Here is a 17,878-nt window from a genome sequence, read left to right on the forward strand (position 1 = left end):
GTTAATGTATTTCTTACTTCACGGGCATGCAAATAATTAGGCACAGTCCTCCCTTGAAAATATTGGAGTTTAATTCATTAAAATACTATACATTCCCTGAATGTAGACGAWGGGTGACGATAACAAGTGTGCATCTTGGTAAATAAACCACATAGAACCCATATAATGTATCACACAAAGTCGAGGAAACATTAAATAAACACAGGACAAATTACAGTGAGAAATAGAACGGTTAGTCATTTGGTGGACTCAAACTGTCCGCTGCCCGAGCCTTCAGAGTTAGTTTTCACGCAGCACGGGGCACATTGTTCTATCAGCGGCAGCAGCTTTCCCTTCTGGTGTAACTCCTTTGTGTCAGAGCCTCCTCCAATGCAGTTTCCATTGATGAAGACCCTCGGAACCTGTAACCACAAGTAATCCCATTAAAAAGCACACACTAAATGGTGCTCATTAAACTAGAGTTCAGTTCAGCTGTTCTCTGTGTGCAAAATAATAAGAACAATGTTCCTACTGGTCTGGTACCAGTTGTGTTTACTTAGTGCTATTGCTATCAACAACAAGATAGCAACATACAGTCAGGTCAAATGTCTCACCAGTAGAATCAGCAGATATGTACTTTACATAGATGTACAGTATGTATGGCATTTAGGGTAAAACATGAACAGTACTCAACAACCTACTTTTCACTTTGAGGGTTACAGAGAATTATCTATTATACTAAAGCTAAGGTGGCATATGCGAGATAGAATGAAATACGTAATTCAGCATATAGCAATGTAAAACGCCATGGCAAAATTGATTGGAGAATGCAAATTGGTCATGATATAAACATGAGGTTGTTTCATACTGTTCTGGCACCGGTCATCTGCGCCAAGGCCTCTTGTAGTCGTCTTCCATCATTGTGTTCATCCAGCTCTATCACCTTGTATGTAGCACCAATTTCATTGAATACATTCTTGGCCATTTTGCAATATGGACAAGTGGTCTTGGAAAATATGACGATGCAGTTATGAGACACCACCTCCTGAAGAGAAGAAAATCAATGTCAGACCAAGTCACCAACACACACAGAATCATGAGATAAAAATGTTAAATCTAACCTGTAGAAACTGACCACACGATGCTGTGCTTGACAGACCACTTGAGCTGAAGGATGTGAAGTTTCCCATCCTGAAAGGACACACACAGGTTTTTAACTAGCCAACGTTATGTCAGTAAATAGATAACTAGCTAGCTAAAGCACTGATACAGACATGCACCAACCCATCAATGAAAATATTGTAGCAATAACCTTAAACATTTCAAGGCGTGTGCAGAAGAGATTATCCCCATTATCAGTGATAATAGAACAATCAAACAGGTGAGACTCAGTTTGTATTTTGTGTCCATTCTGATGTCAGCTAGCTATCTGTAGCGTTCGCTAGCAACCCGTCGAACATTCACAGCAAGGCACTGGCTGTGTACTAATCTGAAGGATTAATTTGCGGTGGGATAAAGATTACCGCAACCATCATTTAACGTTAGCTACCTATTTTCACGAGACTTGTAAACATTAGCATGTTGGTCACATTTGATTCCCTAGCTTTCAAGTTTCGCCGTCCAAATATATTACAATAGTTTAAAATGAGTAACACATGGCTGCCTACATACATTATATTATACTGACATTATTATTTAATATTGGCATTTCAATGTTAACTAGCAGGGAAAGTGACCTTCGGCAACCGTTCCATACGAATCTGGACAGGAGTCCTCCTCGCGCTAACATCATTAGCAAAGAGAAAGCAAATAACATAGAATCAACCTGTTGGCGGAGGTGGAACATGCGGTTAATATACACTCAGTAGTGTAGAAAAACATTAGCGTTTCTGTGTGAACACTACCTCCACTTGCTCTGTTTGCGATTTACAATTGGCCGCACATGCTTACCTTGACTACCGGAAGTACATTATTATACAAGAGGGGTGGGTCAAAGATATGTATAACTAACCCAAGAAGGTTCATCTGCGTCAGTTACAGTGGGAGCAAATGAAGCGTAGTGGGCAGAACAAGCAAGGAGGTGGGCAAAGCCAACCACAAACTATCGAGATCCTATTGGTGCGTTGTAGCAAGTATTTGTATATTTCTGTTAGGAACGCCTTCTCTATGAAGTGTGCGTGTGCACTAATTCGATTCGACTTTGCGCTCCTTCTAAAAAAAGCAATTTTTTAACAAACTTTGGCAAACCGGCAAGTCTGTAAAAATTTGTGCACTGTTTTCGTTACATATTTTAGGTTTGGGAACAGAAAAATGTATTGAGATAAGATGTTTCATCGATGACAAAATTAGCAGAATGTCAGCCCAGTTTCACCTAGTTCCATCCTCCATCCTGCGACTGGACTTCCTCTCACTACCATATTTGGTGGTGAGAAAACGTAATTTTTCTTCTTCTTTGAGATTGGGTTGGCAGATCACATCCAACTTTTAATGTGCATACACCGCCACCTACTGGAGGGTGAGGCCTGTCACGGCCTACCTAATTTCAATTCTCCTCATGAGTCCTGTTCCTCTAAGAAAGTGAAACACAGCCCTAAACACCACTTCCCTCCCCCACTACACTACCCAAACCCCAACCCTGTCCAGCCTTTCTAACATTTTCACACAATCTCTCCTTAGAGATTAATGGCGCCGGATGGGATGCCTGCCGTTTTACGGGCTCCTAACCAACTGTGCTATTTTGTTAGTTTTTTTCGCATTGTTTGTAACTCATTTTGTACATAATGATGCTCCTTCTCTTATCACCAAAAATAGCTTATTTTTATCATTATTTTATCCCCTTTTTCTCCCCAATTGTTAGTAGTTACTGTCTTGTCTCATCGCTACAACTCCCATACGGGCTCGGGAGAGATGAAGATTGAGAGCCATGCGTCCTCCGAAACACAACCCAACCAAGCCGCACTGCTTCTTAACACAGCGGCATCCGCATCCGGAACGCAGCCGCACCAATGTGTCGGAGGACACACTGTACACCTAGCGACCTGGTCAGCGCGCACTGCGCCCGGCCCGCCACAGTAGTCGCCAGTGCGCGATTAGACAAGGATTTCCCTACCGGCCTAACCCGGACGACGCTAGGCCAATTGTACGTCGCCCCATGGACCTCCCGGTCGCGGCCGGCTGCGACAGRGCCTGGGCTCAAACCCAGAGTCTCTGGTGGCACAGCTAGCACTGTGATGTAGTGCCGTAGACCACTGCGCCACCCGGGAGGCACGAAAAGAGCTTCTTGACATCAGAACAGCGATTACTCACCTCAAACTGGATGAAGAGTTTTTTCTTTAATGAGTCCGACGCGAAGGATATACTGCTTTTTCGAGACAAGGCCCAAATCCCCGTCATCAGCGTGAAGAAAATTCAGAGAAATTGGGGGTGGAGGGTGGGGTACCTTATACGAATTCGCTGACGAGTAGGTAAACCACCACTACCCTCTGTATTATTGGCCAATGTGCAATCATTGGAAAACAAACTGGACAATCTACAGTTAAGACTATCCTACCAACGGGACATTAAAAACTGTAATATCTTATGTTTCACCAAGACTTGGCTGAACGACGACATGGATAATATAGAGTTGGCTTGCTTCTCCGTGTTTCGGCAGGACAGAGCAGCTACGTCTGGTAAGACGAGGGGTGGGGGTGTGTGTGTATTTGTCAGTACCTGCTGGTGCGCGATGTCTAATATTAAAGAATTTTCGAGGTATTGCTTGCCTGAGGTAGAATACCTCATGATAGGCTGTAGACCACACTAGCTAACAAGAGAGTTCTCATCTATATTATTCGTAGCCATCTATTTACGACCACAAACCGATGCTGGCACTAAGACCACACGCAACGAGCTATATAATGCCATAAGCRAACAAGAAAATGCTCATCTAGAAGTGGCGCTCTTAGTGGCCGGGGACTTTAACTTCTCTGTGCTACAGATCCCTTTTACGGGATCACTTTCCTTAACAACCGCTAGAATTGCAGGGCGCCAAATGCAAAAATATTACTAAAAATATTTATAATCATGCAATCACAAGTGAAATATACCAAAACACAATTTAGCTTGTTGTTAATCCACCTATCATGTCAGATTTTGAAAATATATTTTACAGCGAAAGAAATCCAAGCTTTTGTGAGTGTAGCTTTCAATGCTACAACAGCTAGCCCCAAATTAGCATGGTCACGAAAGTCAGAAAAGCAATAAAATTAATCGCTTACCTTAGATAATCTTCAGATGTTTGCACTCACGAGACTCCCAGTTTGTCACGTTCCTGACCTGTTTTCTCTTGTTTTGTATTTATTTAGTATGGTCAGGGCGTGAGTTGGGTGGGTTGTCTATGTGTTGTTTTCTATGTTGGGGTTTTGTGCGTTCGGCCTGGTATGATTCTCAATCAGAGGCAGCTGTCAATCGTTGTCCCTGATTGAGAATCATACTTAGGCAGCCGGGGTTCACGTGTGTGTTTGTGGGTGTTTGTATTTCGTGTCAGTGTTCGTGCCACACGGGACTGGTTTCGGTTAGATTCTCTTTGTTATTTTGTTTCGAGTAGTGTTCAGTTTATTTYCTTAATAAAACATGGACACTTTCCACTCTGCGTCTTGGTCCGATCCCTACACCTCCTCTTCAGACGAAGAGGAGGAAATCTGCCGTAACACAGTTACACAATAAATGTTCTTTTTGTTAGATAAATATTACTTTTATAACAAAAAACGACATTTGGGTGGCGCGTTATGTTGAGAAAACTACAGCCTCGTTCCGGTCCTGAAAGGAAGATGAACATTTCCAAACGTATCAGATTAAAAAATATTACTAAAAATATTTATAATATTATAATACCAAAACACAGCTTAGCTTGTTGTTAATACACCTATCGTGTCAGATTTTGAAAATATACTTTACAGCGAAAGAAATCCAAGCTTTTGTGAGTGTAGCTTTCAATGCTACAACAGCTAGCCTTATATTAGCTTGGTTAGCTTGGTCACGAAAGTCAGAAAAGCAATAAAATTAATCGCTTACCTTTGATAATCTTCGGATGTTTCCACTCATGAGAGTCCCAGTTACACAACAAATGTTCTTTTTGTTCGATAAATATTACTTTTATCACAAAAAAACGCCATTTGGGTTGCGCACTATGTTGAGAAAACTAAAGCCGTGTTCCGTTCGAGAAATTCCAAAAAGTATCYGTAATGGTCGTAGAAACATGTCAAATGTTTTTTATAATCAATCCTCAGGTTGTTTTTAACAAACATAATCGATAATATTTCAACCGGACCATAACCTATTCATTAAGAGACAAACGGAAAATGGAGAGCTCCTCTCGCGCACGCAGGAACTATTCGGAGGACACCTGACTAGTTATGAAAAATCTCGTTCATTTTTCAAAATAAAAGCCTGAAACTATGTCTAAAGCCTGGTCACAGCCTGAGGAAGCCATTGGAAAAGGAATCTGGTTNGTTCATTTTTCAAAATAAAAGCCTGAAACTATGTCTAAAGCCTGGTCACAGCCTGAGGAAGCCATTGGAAAAGGAATCTGGTTGATACCCCTTTAAATGGAAGAAAGACGGTCCAGGAAACACAGATGAAAAAAAATATATATCACGTCCGGGTTATATTTTCTCAGGTTTTCGTCTGCAGAATACGTTTTGTTATACTCACAGACAATATTTTGACCGTTTTGGAGACTTTGGAGTGTTTTCTATCCTAATCTGTAAATTATATGCATATTCTACGATCTGGGCCAGAGAAAATGTCCGTTTACCTTGGGAACGATATTTTAAGAAAAAAAAATTCTGACCCCTAGCGTCAAGAGGTTAACCTGTCTAGGGCATGCCTTCCGCTAGCGGAACCCCTCGACAACATTCCGCTGAAAAGGCAACACGGGAAATTCAAAAATATTTTTTAGAAATATGTAACTTTCACACATTAACAAGTCCAATACAGCAAATAAAAGATAAACATCTTGTTAATCTACCCATCGTGTCCGATTTCAAAAATGCTTTACAGCGAAAGCACAACATATGATTATGTTAGATCACCACCAAGTCAAAAAAACACACAGCCATTTTCCCAGCCAAAGATAGGAGTCACAAAAAGCAGAAATAGAGATAAAATTAATCGCTAACCTTTGATGATCTTCATCAGATGACACTCATAGGACTTCATGTTACACAATACATATATGTTTTGTTCGATAAAGTTAATATTTATATCCAAAAACCTCAGTTTACATTGGCGCCATGTTCAGAAATGCCTCCAAAATATCCGGAGAAATTGCAGAGAGCCACGTCAAATAACATAAAATACTCATCATAAACTTTGATGTGAAAGATACATGTTTTACGTAGAATTAAAGATACACTTGTTCTTAATGCAACCGCTGTGTCAGATTTWAAAAAAACTTTACGGAAAAAGCAAACCATGCAATAATCTGAGACGGCGCTCAGAAAATAAAATAAAAATTCCGCCATGTTGGAGTCAACAGAAATCAGAAATGACATTATAAATATTCCCTTACCTTTGATGATCTTCATCAGAATGCACTCCCAGGAATCCTAGTTCCACAATAAATTGTTGTTTTGTTCGATAATGTCCATTATTTATGTCCAAGTAGCTACTTTTGTTAGCATGTTTAGTACACATATCCAAACACTTGTGCAGGTCCAGCCGAACGTCGGACGAAAACTTCAAAAAGTTATCTTACAGGTCGAAGAAACTTGTCAAACTAAGTATAGAATCAATCTTAGGATGTTGTTATCATAAATATTCAATAACGTTCCAACCGGAGAATTCCTTTGTCTGTAGAGAAGCAATGGAACGCAGGTCGCTATCATGTGAAATGCGCGTGACCAGGACCTGGCTCTCTGCTAGACCACTGACTCAAACAGCTCCCATCCAGCTCCACATCACAGTAGAAGCCTCATTGAAGGTTCTACAGACTGTTGACATCTAGTGGGAGCCGTAGGAAGTGCAAACAGATCCATATCCTAATGTGCATTCAATAGGGACCGAGTTGAAAATCGACCAACCTCAGATATCSCACTTCCTGGTTGGATTTTTCTCAGGTTTTCGCCTGCCATATGAGTTCTGTTATACTCACAAACATCATTCAAACAGTTTTAGAAACTTCAGAGTGTTTTCTATCCAATAGTAATAATAATATGCATATATTAGCATCTGGGACAGAGTAGGAGGCAGTTCACTCTGGGCACGCTATTCATCCAAAAGTGAAAATGCTGCCCCCTATCCAAAAAAGTTTTAATGCAGGAAAACTTAGGTAAAACTGATTTAATTTCTACCAGCATGTCACATGTGCAACCAGAGGGGAAAACAACTCTAGACCACCTTTACTTCACACACAGAGACGCATACAAAGTTCTCCCTCATCCTCCATTTGTCAAATCTGAACATGATGACTCGCTCAATACGGAAGTGGTCAGATGATGTGGATGCTACGTTAAAGGACTGTTTTGCTAGCACAGACTGGAATATGTTCCGGGATTCATCCATAGGCATTGAGGAATATATCACCTCAGTCACCGTCTTCATCAATAAGTGCACAAATGACGTTATCCCCGCAGTGACCGTGCGTACATTTCCCAACCAGAAGCCATGGATACCAGGCTACATCCGCACCAAGATAAAAGCTAGAGCTGCCGCTTTCAAAGAGCGGGACACTAATCCAGACGCTTATAAGAAATCCTGCTATGCCCTCCGACGAACCATCAAACAGGCAAAGCGTCAACACAGGACTAAGATTGAATCCTACTACATCGGCTCTTACGGTCGTCGGATGTGGCAGGGCTTGAAAAATATTATAGACTACAAAGGGAAACCAGCCGCGAGCTGCCCAGTGACACGAGCCTACCCCAACCCCTCCTTTTACACTGCTGCTTCTCTCTGTTTATCATATATGCATAGTCACTTTAACTATACATTCATGTACATACTACCTCAATTGGGCCAACCAACCAGTGCTCCCGCACAGTGGCAAACCGGGCTATCTGCATTGTGTCCCACCCACCACCTGCCAACCCCTCTTTTACGCTACTACTACTCTCTGTTCATCATATACAGTGGGGCAAAAAATTATTTAGTCAGCCACCAATTGTGCAAGTTCTCCCACTTAAAAAGATGAGAGAGGCCTGTAATTTTCATCATAGGTACACTTCAACTATGACAAACAAAATGAGAAAAACAAATCCAGAAAATCACATTGTAGGATTTTTTATGAATTTATTTGCAAATTATGGTGGAAAATAAGTATTTGGTCAATAACAAAAGTTTATCTCAATACTTTGTATATACCCTTTGTTGGCAATGACAGAGGGTCAAACATTTTCTGTAAGTCTTCACAAGGTTTTCACACACTGTTGCTGGTATTTTGGCCCATTCCTCCATGCAGATCTCCTCTAGAGCAGTGATGTTTTGGGGCTGGTTGCTGGGCAACACGGACTTTCAACTCCCTCCAAAGATTTTCTATGGGGTTGAGATCTGGAGACTGGCTAGGCCACTCCAGAACCTTGAAATGCTCAGCGTGCAACACCATAATGCCTACAAAGCTCATCACTAAGCTAAGGACCCTGGACAAAGCGCCTCCCTCTGCAACTGGATCCTGGATTTCCCACAAAACACCAGTCTCAACGTCAACAGTGAAGAGCAACTCTGGAATGCTGGCCTTCTAGGCAGAGTTGCGAAGAAAATGCCATATTTCAGACTGGCCAATAAAAAGAAAAGATTAAGATGGGCAAAAGAACACAAAGAACACAGACACTGGACAGAGGAACTCTGCCTAGAAGGCCAGCATCCGGAGTCGCCTCTTCACTGTTGACGTTGAGACTGGTGTTTTGCGGGTACTATTTAATGAAGCTGCCAGTTGAGGACTTGTGAGGCGTCTGTTTCTCAAACTAGACACTCTAATTGTACTTGTCCTCTTGCTCAGTTGTGCACCGGGCCTCCCACTGCTTTCTCTATTCTGGTTATAGTCAGTTTGCGCTTTTCTGTGAATGGAGTAGTGCACAGCGTTGTACGAGATCTTCAGTTTATTGGCAATTCTCACATGGAATAGCCTTCATTTCTCAGAACAAGAATAGACTGACGAGTTTCAGAAGAAAGTTTTTTGTTTCTGGACATTAGCGCTGTAATCGAACCCACAAATGCTGATGCTCCAATACTCAACTAGTTTAAAGGCCAGTTTTATTGCTTCTTTAATCAGAACGACAGTTTCAGCTGTGCTAACATAATTGCAAAAGGGTTTTCTAATGATCAATTAGCCTTTTAAAATGATAAAATTGGATTAGCTAACACAACGTGCCATTAGAACACAGGAGTGATGGTTGCTGATAATGGGCCTCTGTACCCTATGTAGATATTCCATAAAAAATCTGCTGTTTCAGCTAAGTTTAAGTTTATTTTTATTTTTACAGGGACAGTGCACATTAATCAACGTTTCAGTAAAAGTGCCGGTTTAGCCAGCCGGCTAATTTTCAACCGCAGTCCCTGGGCAGGTTATTAAAAACAATTACAATATAGACAATAGCAACATAGGACAAGCAAGAAATAGCATACAGACAAGAAACATAGGACAAGCAAGACGTAGCATACAGACAGAGCAACCATAGGACAAGCAAGACGTAGCATACAGACAGAGCAACATAGGACAAGCAAGACGTAGCATACAGACGAGGCAACATAGAACAAAAAAGCGCAAGACAAATTCATAAAACCTAAAGTGTTTCCACACCTCACAAGTTACAGACAACAGACATGGAAAGCGGCAACACACAGCTAGGACCATGTTCACAAATCTGATTGACCTTTAGCCCTGTCTTCAAGCATTTTGTGAAAGTGTGATATGTGGTGCAGTTATGTGTGTCTGATGGCAGTGTATTCCAGACATGGGAAGCTCCACAGAGAATGCAGATTTACTAAAGGTGCTTTTCCTTAGGGGACATAACAGTCACCTCTCATGGCAGACCTTGTAGATCTGCTGCCATATGTTTTGGTTTTCTGTTTAACAAAAATACTGAGTGGAGGGGAGGCCAAGCCATTTAGGATCTTGAATACAAGACATGCGTCGGTGTATTGCACAAGATTTTCCCAACTCAGGAGCTCATGCTTTCTGAGGATGTAACAGTGATGATGGCTATTGGGCTTCCTATCAAGCACTTTGAGAGCCTGTTTGTAGACAGACTGAATAGGTTTTAATGTTGTACAGCAAGCTTGGGCCCAACTAGTCAAGCAGTATGTTAAGTGGGGGAGTATCATATATTTGAAGTACAGTTTGCTACCTCTGTAGTCAAACAATTTCGTATAAATCGGAAATTAGCTAGTGAATTTATTTGAATTACCTTTTTCACATGCTTTTTAAAAGAGAGGTTGGAATCAAGTATGATGCCAAGGTACTTTAATCGGATACCACCTGGAGCTTCTCCCCTGACACATAGACATCCTCAGTAGCATCTGTTGCCCTCTTTGTGAAGAACATGCAAACAGTTTTTTTCACATTGAGATGCAAACACGAGTCACTGAGCCACTTTGTAACCTGTAATTACAATAGTAATTTACAACATTAACAATGTCTACACTGTATTTCTGATCAATCTGATGTTATTTTAATGGACAATTTTTTAGCTTTTCTTTCTAGAACAAGGACATTTCTAAGTGACCCCAAAATTTTGAATGGTAGTGTATATACTAGGCAGTGTCAGAGGAAGGCCCAAAAAATTGTCAAAGACTCCAGTCACCCAAGTCGTCGTCCCCCCCCCCCCCCGCTGCTTACTCGCTGTTTATTATCTAAGCATAGTCACTTTACAAATTACCTCGACTAACCTGTACATTGACTCGGTACCGGTACTCCCTGTATATTGCCTCGTTAACACATTTCTTGTGTTACTTTTTGATTGATTAGATTTTACTTTAGTTTATTTAGTAAATATTTTATTAACTCTATTTCGTGAACTACATTGTTGGTTAAGGTCTTGTAAATCTCGTAATTAAGCATGTTGTATTCGGCGCATGTGATAAATAAATTAGATTTGATTTATCTATGTCATACAGTTTACAAAATATCAACACATGTTCCACTGTTTCCTCCACTAAACACTCATCACACAGATCTCTTTCATGTCTCCCTATCATTCACAACTTGGCATTCAAACCTGTGTGCCCTAACAGGATTCTACTCCACACAAATTCGTCTCTCCTACATCCCATACTCCCTGCCTCATCCTTAACTGACCGGTACACATGATAAAATTGCCTCCCCTTACTACTAGCATCCCACTCCCTTTGCCAAAGATCGAGCCCTTTCGCCCAGATCAAGGACTTGACTTCACTGCGGCCCAACAGGACCTGAATATCTACCCCCTCTCTACTCACAGCACTCTTAGCCACCACCTCAGCCTTCTCACTACGCTCCACACCCACATGGACGGGAACCTAGCAAAAGCTTACCACCATTCCCATCCTCTCCAATTCTATTAACACCACCATCATCTCCACAAACAAGTCTCCCCTATCCGACCTGCCAGTCTTCATACTACTCAACACTGCAGCTGAATCAGAGCAGATCACCACTCTGAGTGGTTTCACCTCCTCCACTCATCTAAAACCTATAATCTTTGTCGTCAACTCGGCTGCATACACTGACACATAATCAGTTAACCGCTTAGATACTCTAACATTGAAATCTGGGATATACACCCCTGCCCCCACYCTACCACTGACTGGATCCTTTGAACCATCTGTATTCAGTGCATTCTGAAAGTATTCAGACCCCTTCCCTTTTCCCACATTTTGTTACAGCCTTATTCTAAAAATGTATTCAATAATTTTTTCCCTCATCAATCTACACATGATACCCCATAATGACGAAGTGACAACAGATTTTTAGAATGTTTAGCAAATTTGTAAAAAATGAAAAACAGAAATACCTTATTTACATAAGTATTCAGACCCTTTGCAATGAGATTCGAAATTGAGTTCAGGTGCATCCTGTTTCCATTGATCATCCTTGAGATTTTTCTACAACTTGATTGAAGTCCACCTATGGTAAATTCAATTGATTGGACATGATTTAGAAAGGTACACACCTGTCTGTATAACGTCCCACAGTTGACAGTGCATGTCAGAGCAAAAACCAAGCAATGAGGTCGAAGGAATTGTCCATAGAGCTTCAAGACAGGATTGTGTCGAGTTACAGATCTGGGGAAGGGTACCAAAACACAGTGGCCTCCATCATTCTTAAATGGAAGAAGTTTGGAACCACCAATTCCCTTCCTAGAGCTGGCCACCCGGCCAAACTGAGCAATCGGGGGAGAATGGCCTTGGTCACTGCTTTTTATTTTACTGGGCCGATGGTGATGCATCTGATGGTCAGTCTCAGCGGAGGGAGAGAGCAGCAGACTGAGGGTCCGTCTCTCAACATCCCTCCGCTCTCCCTTTCCTCCACTGACACTCTCCCTTTCCTCCACTGACACTGACCAAAAAGACTGACCGAGTCGCACCGCATTATTTCTGTCTCATGCACAAATTCACGTTCTTAATCCTATGAACAGAGACAGTGAAATATTCCTTGATATTAAAAAAGACCCAAGCCGCTAATATTGTGAATTTTTCAGTACTTAAGTGGCAATTATTTATTAGTACTCTATATGTGCTCTAGGTCATTGGACACCGTTAGACATGCACATGGTTATTCTTGTAACTGTAATGGCCAACTATGGTTACACCTCTTGGGTCTTTTCCAGAACAGGGGTTCCCCTTTCAGTGGAGTCAGCAGGATGTCATGTATTGGTTAATCCTGTAGAGTGCCAAGGTCTGTTGCTATGGTCCTACATGCATGAAACTATTTCTGTGACTCTACAGGTTGCATGTCCTAATATGAAGGCAATATGATAATGGTTGCTAAATGCCAGAGGTGATGAGCCATTAAGAGAAGTTACAATGAGTATGACATAAGGAAGACAAATGTGTAAGTAGTTTGTGCCAAGACTGGAAGCCAGTATTCATGATCCAGCTCAGCTTTTATTATGAACTAATAAAAAGTCTAATTGAACCCGGTATTTGTGAAATTTGATTGACCAAATATGTCCACAACACTAATAATAACAACAATGCAAACCTATAGATACACTTTCCTACTCATTCATTTCTGCTGCACTGCTTGTTGTAGCGCTGAGTGGAAATAGGAAGAACGCGCATTTTATGGGTTATAAAAGTGTTGAATACAAAGTGTTGATAGTGCTGAGTAAGAACTTAAACATGAACGCACCTCTTTGCTGTATTCGTTGACAGTCTCTCTAGTCATGGTTTTAAACGTTTAGAAATCTCACAGTATCAATTTTGCTGCAGCTTTCTTCTATGCCTGCTATGTTACTGCAGACTCGGTCATCAAAAAGGCTTCTCAGTTTTTACCCCCAAGCCTTAAGACTCCTGAACAGGTAATCAAATGGCTACCCGGACTATTTGCATTGTGTGCTGAATTTAAAAAGATTGGAACAACCTTAAACTTGAACCTTTTTACAATGCTGAATTGAATTTCATAGAGAAAACAGAAAGGTCCCACTGGACACAGACGCCAATTCAACGTCTATTCCACGTTGGTTCGATGTAACTTCATTGAAATGATGTGAAAACAACATTGGTTCAACCAGTGTGTGCCCAGTGGGGTGTCAATGTATTTTTTCGCAATCCGAGAAGTAATCATCTAGTTTTTCTGTTATCTGATTGCAATATTTTTGCTGGTAACGTAACTGAATAAAGTTAGTTTTTTTGTAATCAGATTACATGTAACTGATTACATGTGATCAGTTACTCAAATCAGATTTTATTGGTCACATACACATGGTTAGCAGATGTTATTGCGAGAGTAGCGAAATGCTTGTGCTTCTAGTTCCGACAGTGCAGCAATATCTAACAAGTAATCTAACAATTCCACAACAACTACCTACCTAATACATACAAATCTAAGTAAAGAAATGGAATAAGAATATATAAATTTAAATATATGGATGAGCAATGACAGAGCGACACAGGCAACGTGCAATAGATAGTATAAAATACAGTTGAAATACAGTTGATGTCGGAAGTTTACATACACTTAGGTTGGAGTTATTAAAACTCGTTTTTCAACCACTCCACAAATGTCTTGATAACAAACTATAGTTTTCGCAAGTCGGTTAGGACATCTACTTTGTGCATGACACAAGTAATGTTTCCAACAATTGTTTACAGACAGATTATTTCACTGTATCACAATTCCAGTGGGTCAGAATTTTACATACACTAMGATGACTGTGCCTTTAAACAGCTTGGATCATTCCAGAAAATGATGTCATGGATTTAGAAGCTTCTGATAGGCTAATTGACATCATTTGAGTTAATTGAAGGTGTACCTTTGGATGTATTTCAATACCTACCTTCAAACTCAGTGCCTCTTTCTTTGACATCATGGGAAAATCAAAATAAATCAGCCAAGACCTCAGAAAAAATGTGTAGACCTCCACAAGTCTGGTTCATCCTTGGGAGCAATTTCCTGAAGGTACCACGTTCATCTGTACAAACAATAGTATGCAAGTATAAACACCATGGGACCACGCAGCCGTCATACCGCTCAGGAAGGAGACACGTTCTGTCTTCTAGAGATGAACGTACTTTGGTGCGTTTTGGTGCTTTGGTGCGTTTTGTAGATGTACATTTTTGTAGTTGTAAATCAATCCCAGAACAACAGTAAAGGACCTTGTGAAGATGCTGGAGGAAACAGGTACAAAAGTATCTTTATCCACAGTCAAACAAGTCCTATAGCAACATAACCTAAAAGGCCGCTCAGCAAGGAAGAAGCCACTGCTCCAAAACCGCCCCAAAAAAGCCAGACTATGGTTTGCAACTGCACATGGGGACAAAGATCATACTTTTTGGAGAAATGTCCTCTGGTCTGATGAAACAAAAATAGAACTGTTTGGTCAAAATGACCATCGTTATGTTTGGAGCAAAAATGGGATGCTTGCAAGCCGAAGAACACCATCCCAACCGTGAAGCACGGGGGTGGCAGCATCATGTTGTGGGGGTGCTTTGCTGCAGGAGGGACTGGTGCACTTCACAAAATAGATGGCATCATGAGGGAGGAAAATTATGTGGATATATTGAAGCAACATCTCAAGACATCAGTCAGGAAGTTAAAGCTTGGTCGCAAATGGGTCTTCCAAATGAACAATGACCCCAAGCATACTTCCAAAGTTGTGGCAAAATGGCTTAAGGACAGTAATGTCAAGGTATTGGAGGGGCCATCACAAAGCCCTGACCTCAATCCTATAGAAAATTTGTGGGCAGAACTGAAAAAGCGTGTGCGAGCAAGGAGGCCTACAAAACTTGACTCAGTTACACCAGCTCTGTCAAGAGGAATAGGCCAAAATTCACCCAACTTATTGTGGGAAGCTTGTGGAAGGATACCTGAAACATTTGATCCAAGTTAAACAATTTAAAGGCAATGCTACAAAATACTAATTGAGTGTATGTAAACTTCTGACCCACTGGGAATGTGATGAAAGATATTAAAGCTGAAATAAATTAATATCTCTACTTTTAATCAGACATTTCACATTCTTAAAATAAAGTGGTGATCCTAACTGACCTAAGACATGGAATTTATACTTGGATTAAATGTCCGGAATTGTAAAAAAGAAGTTTAAATGTATTTGGCTCAGGTGTATGTAAACTTCCGACTTCAACTGTACATATGAGATGAGTAATGCAAGGTATATAAACATTATTAAATTGACTAGTGATCCATTTATTCAAGCGGCCAATCATTTCAAGTCTGTATGTAGGCAGCAGCCTCTCTGTGTTAGTGATGGCTGTTTTACTCCCCAACATTGGGTTGATACTGATAGGATCGAAAGAAAGGCAGGGCTGCTCATTCAAATCTTACCTTAGCATTAGAATTATTCCTCTATAATGGCAACGGATCAGCTCCTAGAGATACACTATTTATACAAAAGTATGTGGACACMCCTACAAATTAGTGGATTTGGCTATTTCAGCCAGACCCGTTGCTGACAGGTTTATAAAATCGTGTTTCAAATCACAAGTGTGTAGGCCTATGACTATTTTGGAAGCCCGCAATTTGGGCAACGTGCTTGGCAATAGGCCTAGCTGATTATTGAGTTGCAGCTGTCTATGTGTGAAGATAATGTGTTTTCAGGACCGGCTCTAGGCCTTTTCGGGGCCCTAAGCGAGATTTACTTGACACAACTGTGGGAAGCATTGGAGTCGAAAKGGGCCAGCATCCCTGTGGAACGCTTTTGACAACTTATAGAGTCCATGCCCCGAAGAATTGAGGCTGTTCTGAGGGCTAAAGGAGGTGCAACTTAATATTAGGAAGGTGTTCTTAATGTTTTGTACACTCAGTGTATGTTTTATTTTTTGGGGGGTCAGTTTCAATTCACCCCAGAATAATTTCTTACAATGTGGCTATGTGGTTGAGTTGTAAAATGTTTATGAAATGTACCATCTTACTGCCTCTCCTGTTTCTGATCTGTCAAAATAAAGCATAAATAATTAAAGGTGGTATTCTACAAAAAAAATATTCTTCATAGACCCTCATCATCAATCAACATTTAGGCTATAAACCATTTGTATTTTGATTGTATGAGAAACACAGTTTTTGTGTTTTCATGCTTCCTTGTACATGCGATGAAACTCCAAAAAGGGCTTTCACAAAGCTTTCTTAAAAACACTTTTGGTGTTTCAGAGTACTGCATTTCTGTTTTAAAACACATTCTGTGTGTAATCCCACTTACATTGGGTTTACATTCAAACACCCTCCCAAGATCTCAGTTTAGGGTCCCTACTTTTCATGATTTCAAATCACAATCATGGTGTTTTAAGACTTTCTATTTTTACAGTGTTTAACGGATGACTACAGTATTTTTTACAATATTTTATTTTGACTGGAATTGTGTTGGGTCATTGTTAATAATAAGTGCAGCATTTATTGCAGTTCAAAATAGTTTTTGCTAAATACTTAACTCATGCTGCTTTCCCCTATTAATTTAAAATAATAATTTCTCAAAGAGTGACCTTTTTTTTGTTTGAGAACATGTCCCCCAAAAGGTCTGTGCACAGCCTTGACTATTGACATCACTTCCTTCATTGCCAAAGCTTTGATCCTACTAACTGGAACCAATCAAGGGTAGTCCTTCCTTTTCTTGAACAAATCTGAGATGGTCTTCCAGATAATACAACAATCTACCCCACAATCAACTTTCCGTTAGCATTGAACTAGCTAGCTCACAAAAAGCGGAGGTCACACCACTGGTGCGTTCAGTTAGATTAAACGTTTGCTATATTTCGTGGTTGTTTATAATGGAAGACACGTTTCCCAAAAACGATCTTCAACGTTCTTGAACAGACTTTCGACAGGCCTACATTTGCTCGGTTTGATGGGTGTGGCGGGGTGTGGCTTGAAGCAATTAGTGACGTTTTTAAGGGAAGCAGCCATTCCGAAAGCGTTCCCCAACCCCTCCCCGTTTTTCAACTGGTCATTCAGAACAGCACCGTTTCAGTTGAACGTTGCACCCCGATGTTTCGTAGCCTACTGAGCGCAGCACTGGTCCACAATGACATGATCGCTGCCGCTACACAAAAAAAAACAGAACCTATAGGCGGACGAACATCAGGGGTAAGTAATATTTTGTTATTGTACTGATGGTAACGGTCAATGTTGTTTACATAGGGCAAATTTCGTAACATTATCTGTGACTGTATTTGGGTTTTACTGTAAATTAGCCTACACATCGATATAGATAAACATTTTAACTTTCGCCTGTCTATAGCCCATGTAACCTGAGCCTCCTGCACTAGCTGG

The 17,878-nt window shown here is 40.7% G+C and overlaps 2 protein-coding genes across 13 annotated transcripts in view; one reads left to right on the forward strand and one right to left on the reverse strand.

The window, feature by feature from the left end:
- Positions 1-53: 53 nt before the first annotated feature.
- glrx2 (glutaredoxin 2) lies at positions 54-12,436 on the reverse strand. Of its 10 annotated transcripts, none has more exons than XM_024004008.2 (5): positions 1,930-2,011; positions 1,716-1,804; positions 1,101-1,170; positions 848-1,024; positions 54-401 (listed from the first exon to the last, which is right to left on the reverse strand). In XM_024004008.2, exons 1-5 carry the CDS (start codon positions 2,002-2,004, stop codon positions 237-239), a joined length of 576 nt encoding a protein of 191 aa, XP_023859776.1. In that variant the 5' UTR covers positions 2,005-2,011; the 3' UTR covers positions 54-236. The 10 variants fall into 10 exon arrangements, with proteins under 10 accessions (XP_023859776.1, XP_023859779.1, XP_070303749.1 ...); XM_024004011.1 differs by lacking the exon at positions 1,930-2,011 and adding an exon at positions 1,884-1,901; XM_070447648.1 differs by lacking the exons at positions 1,716-1,804; positions 1,930-2,011 and adding an exon at positions 12,105-12,436 and having other exon boundaries at positions 1,115-1,170.
- A 5,047-nt stretch (positions 12,437-17,483) lies between these two features.
- Positions 17,484-17,878, forward strand: part of LOC111975342 (volume-regulated anion channel subunit LRRC8C) — a 45,925-nt gene continuing 45,530 nt past the window's right edge. For 2 of the 3 annotated variants that reach the window (XM_024003572.3, XM_024003575.2), the window contains exon 1: positions 17,485-17,692. The gene's annotated coding sequence lies outside the window, so the exon portion shown is untranslated. Of the gene's footprint in view, positions 17,693-17,878 lie in introns of all 3 variants that reach the window. The other variant, XM_024003574.2, reaches the window with a different exon arrangement.

The sequence above is a fragment of the Salvelinus sp. IW2-2015 genome, linkage group LG16 (genome assembly GCF_002910315.2).
Source record: "Salvelinus sp. IW2-2015 linkage group LG16, ASM291031v2, whole genome shotgun sequence".
Lineage (NCBI taxonomy): Eukaryota > Metazoa > Chordata > Actinopteri > Salmoniformes > Salmonidae > Salvelinus > Salvelinus sp. IW2-2015.

Coding starts and splice junctions, on each gene's coding strand:
- glrx2 (XM_024004008.2), bottom strand. CDS start 2,004: ATGAACCTTCTTGGGTTAGTTATACATATCTTTGACCCACCCCTCTTG. Junction 1,171..1,715: donor GTATGGAACGGTTGCCGAAG/GTCACTTTCCCT, acceptor GTGTCCTTTCAG/GATGGGAAACTTCACATCCT. Junction 1,025..1,100: donor CGTGTGGTCAGTTTCTACAG/GTTAGATTTAAC, acceptor TCTTCTCTTCAG/GAGGTGGTGTCTCATAACTG.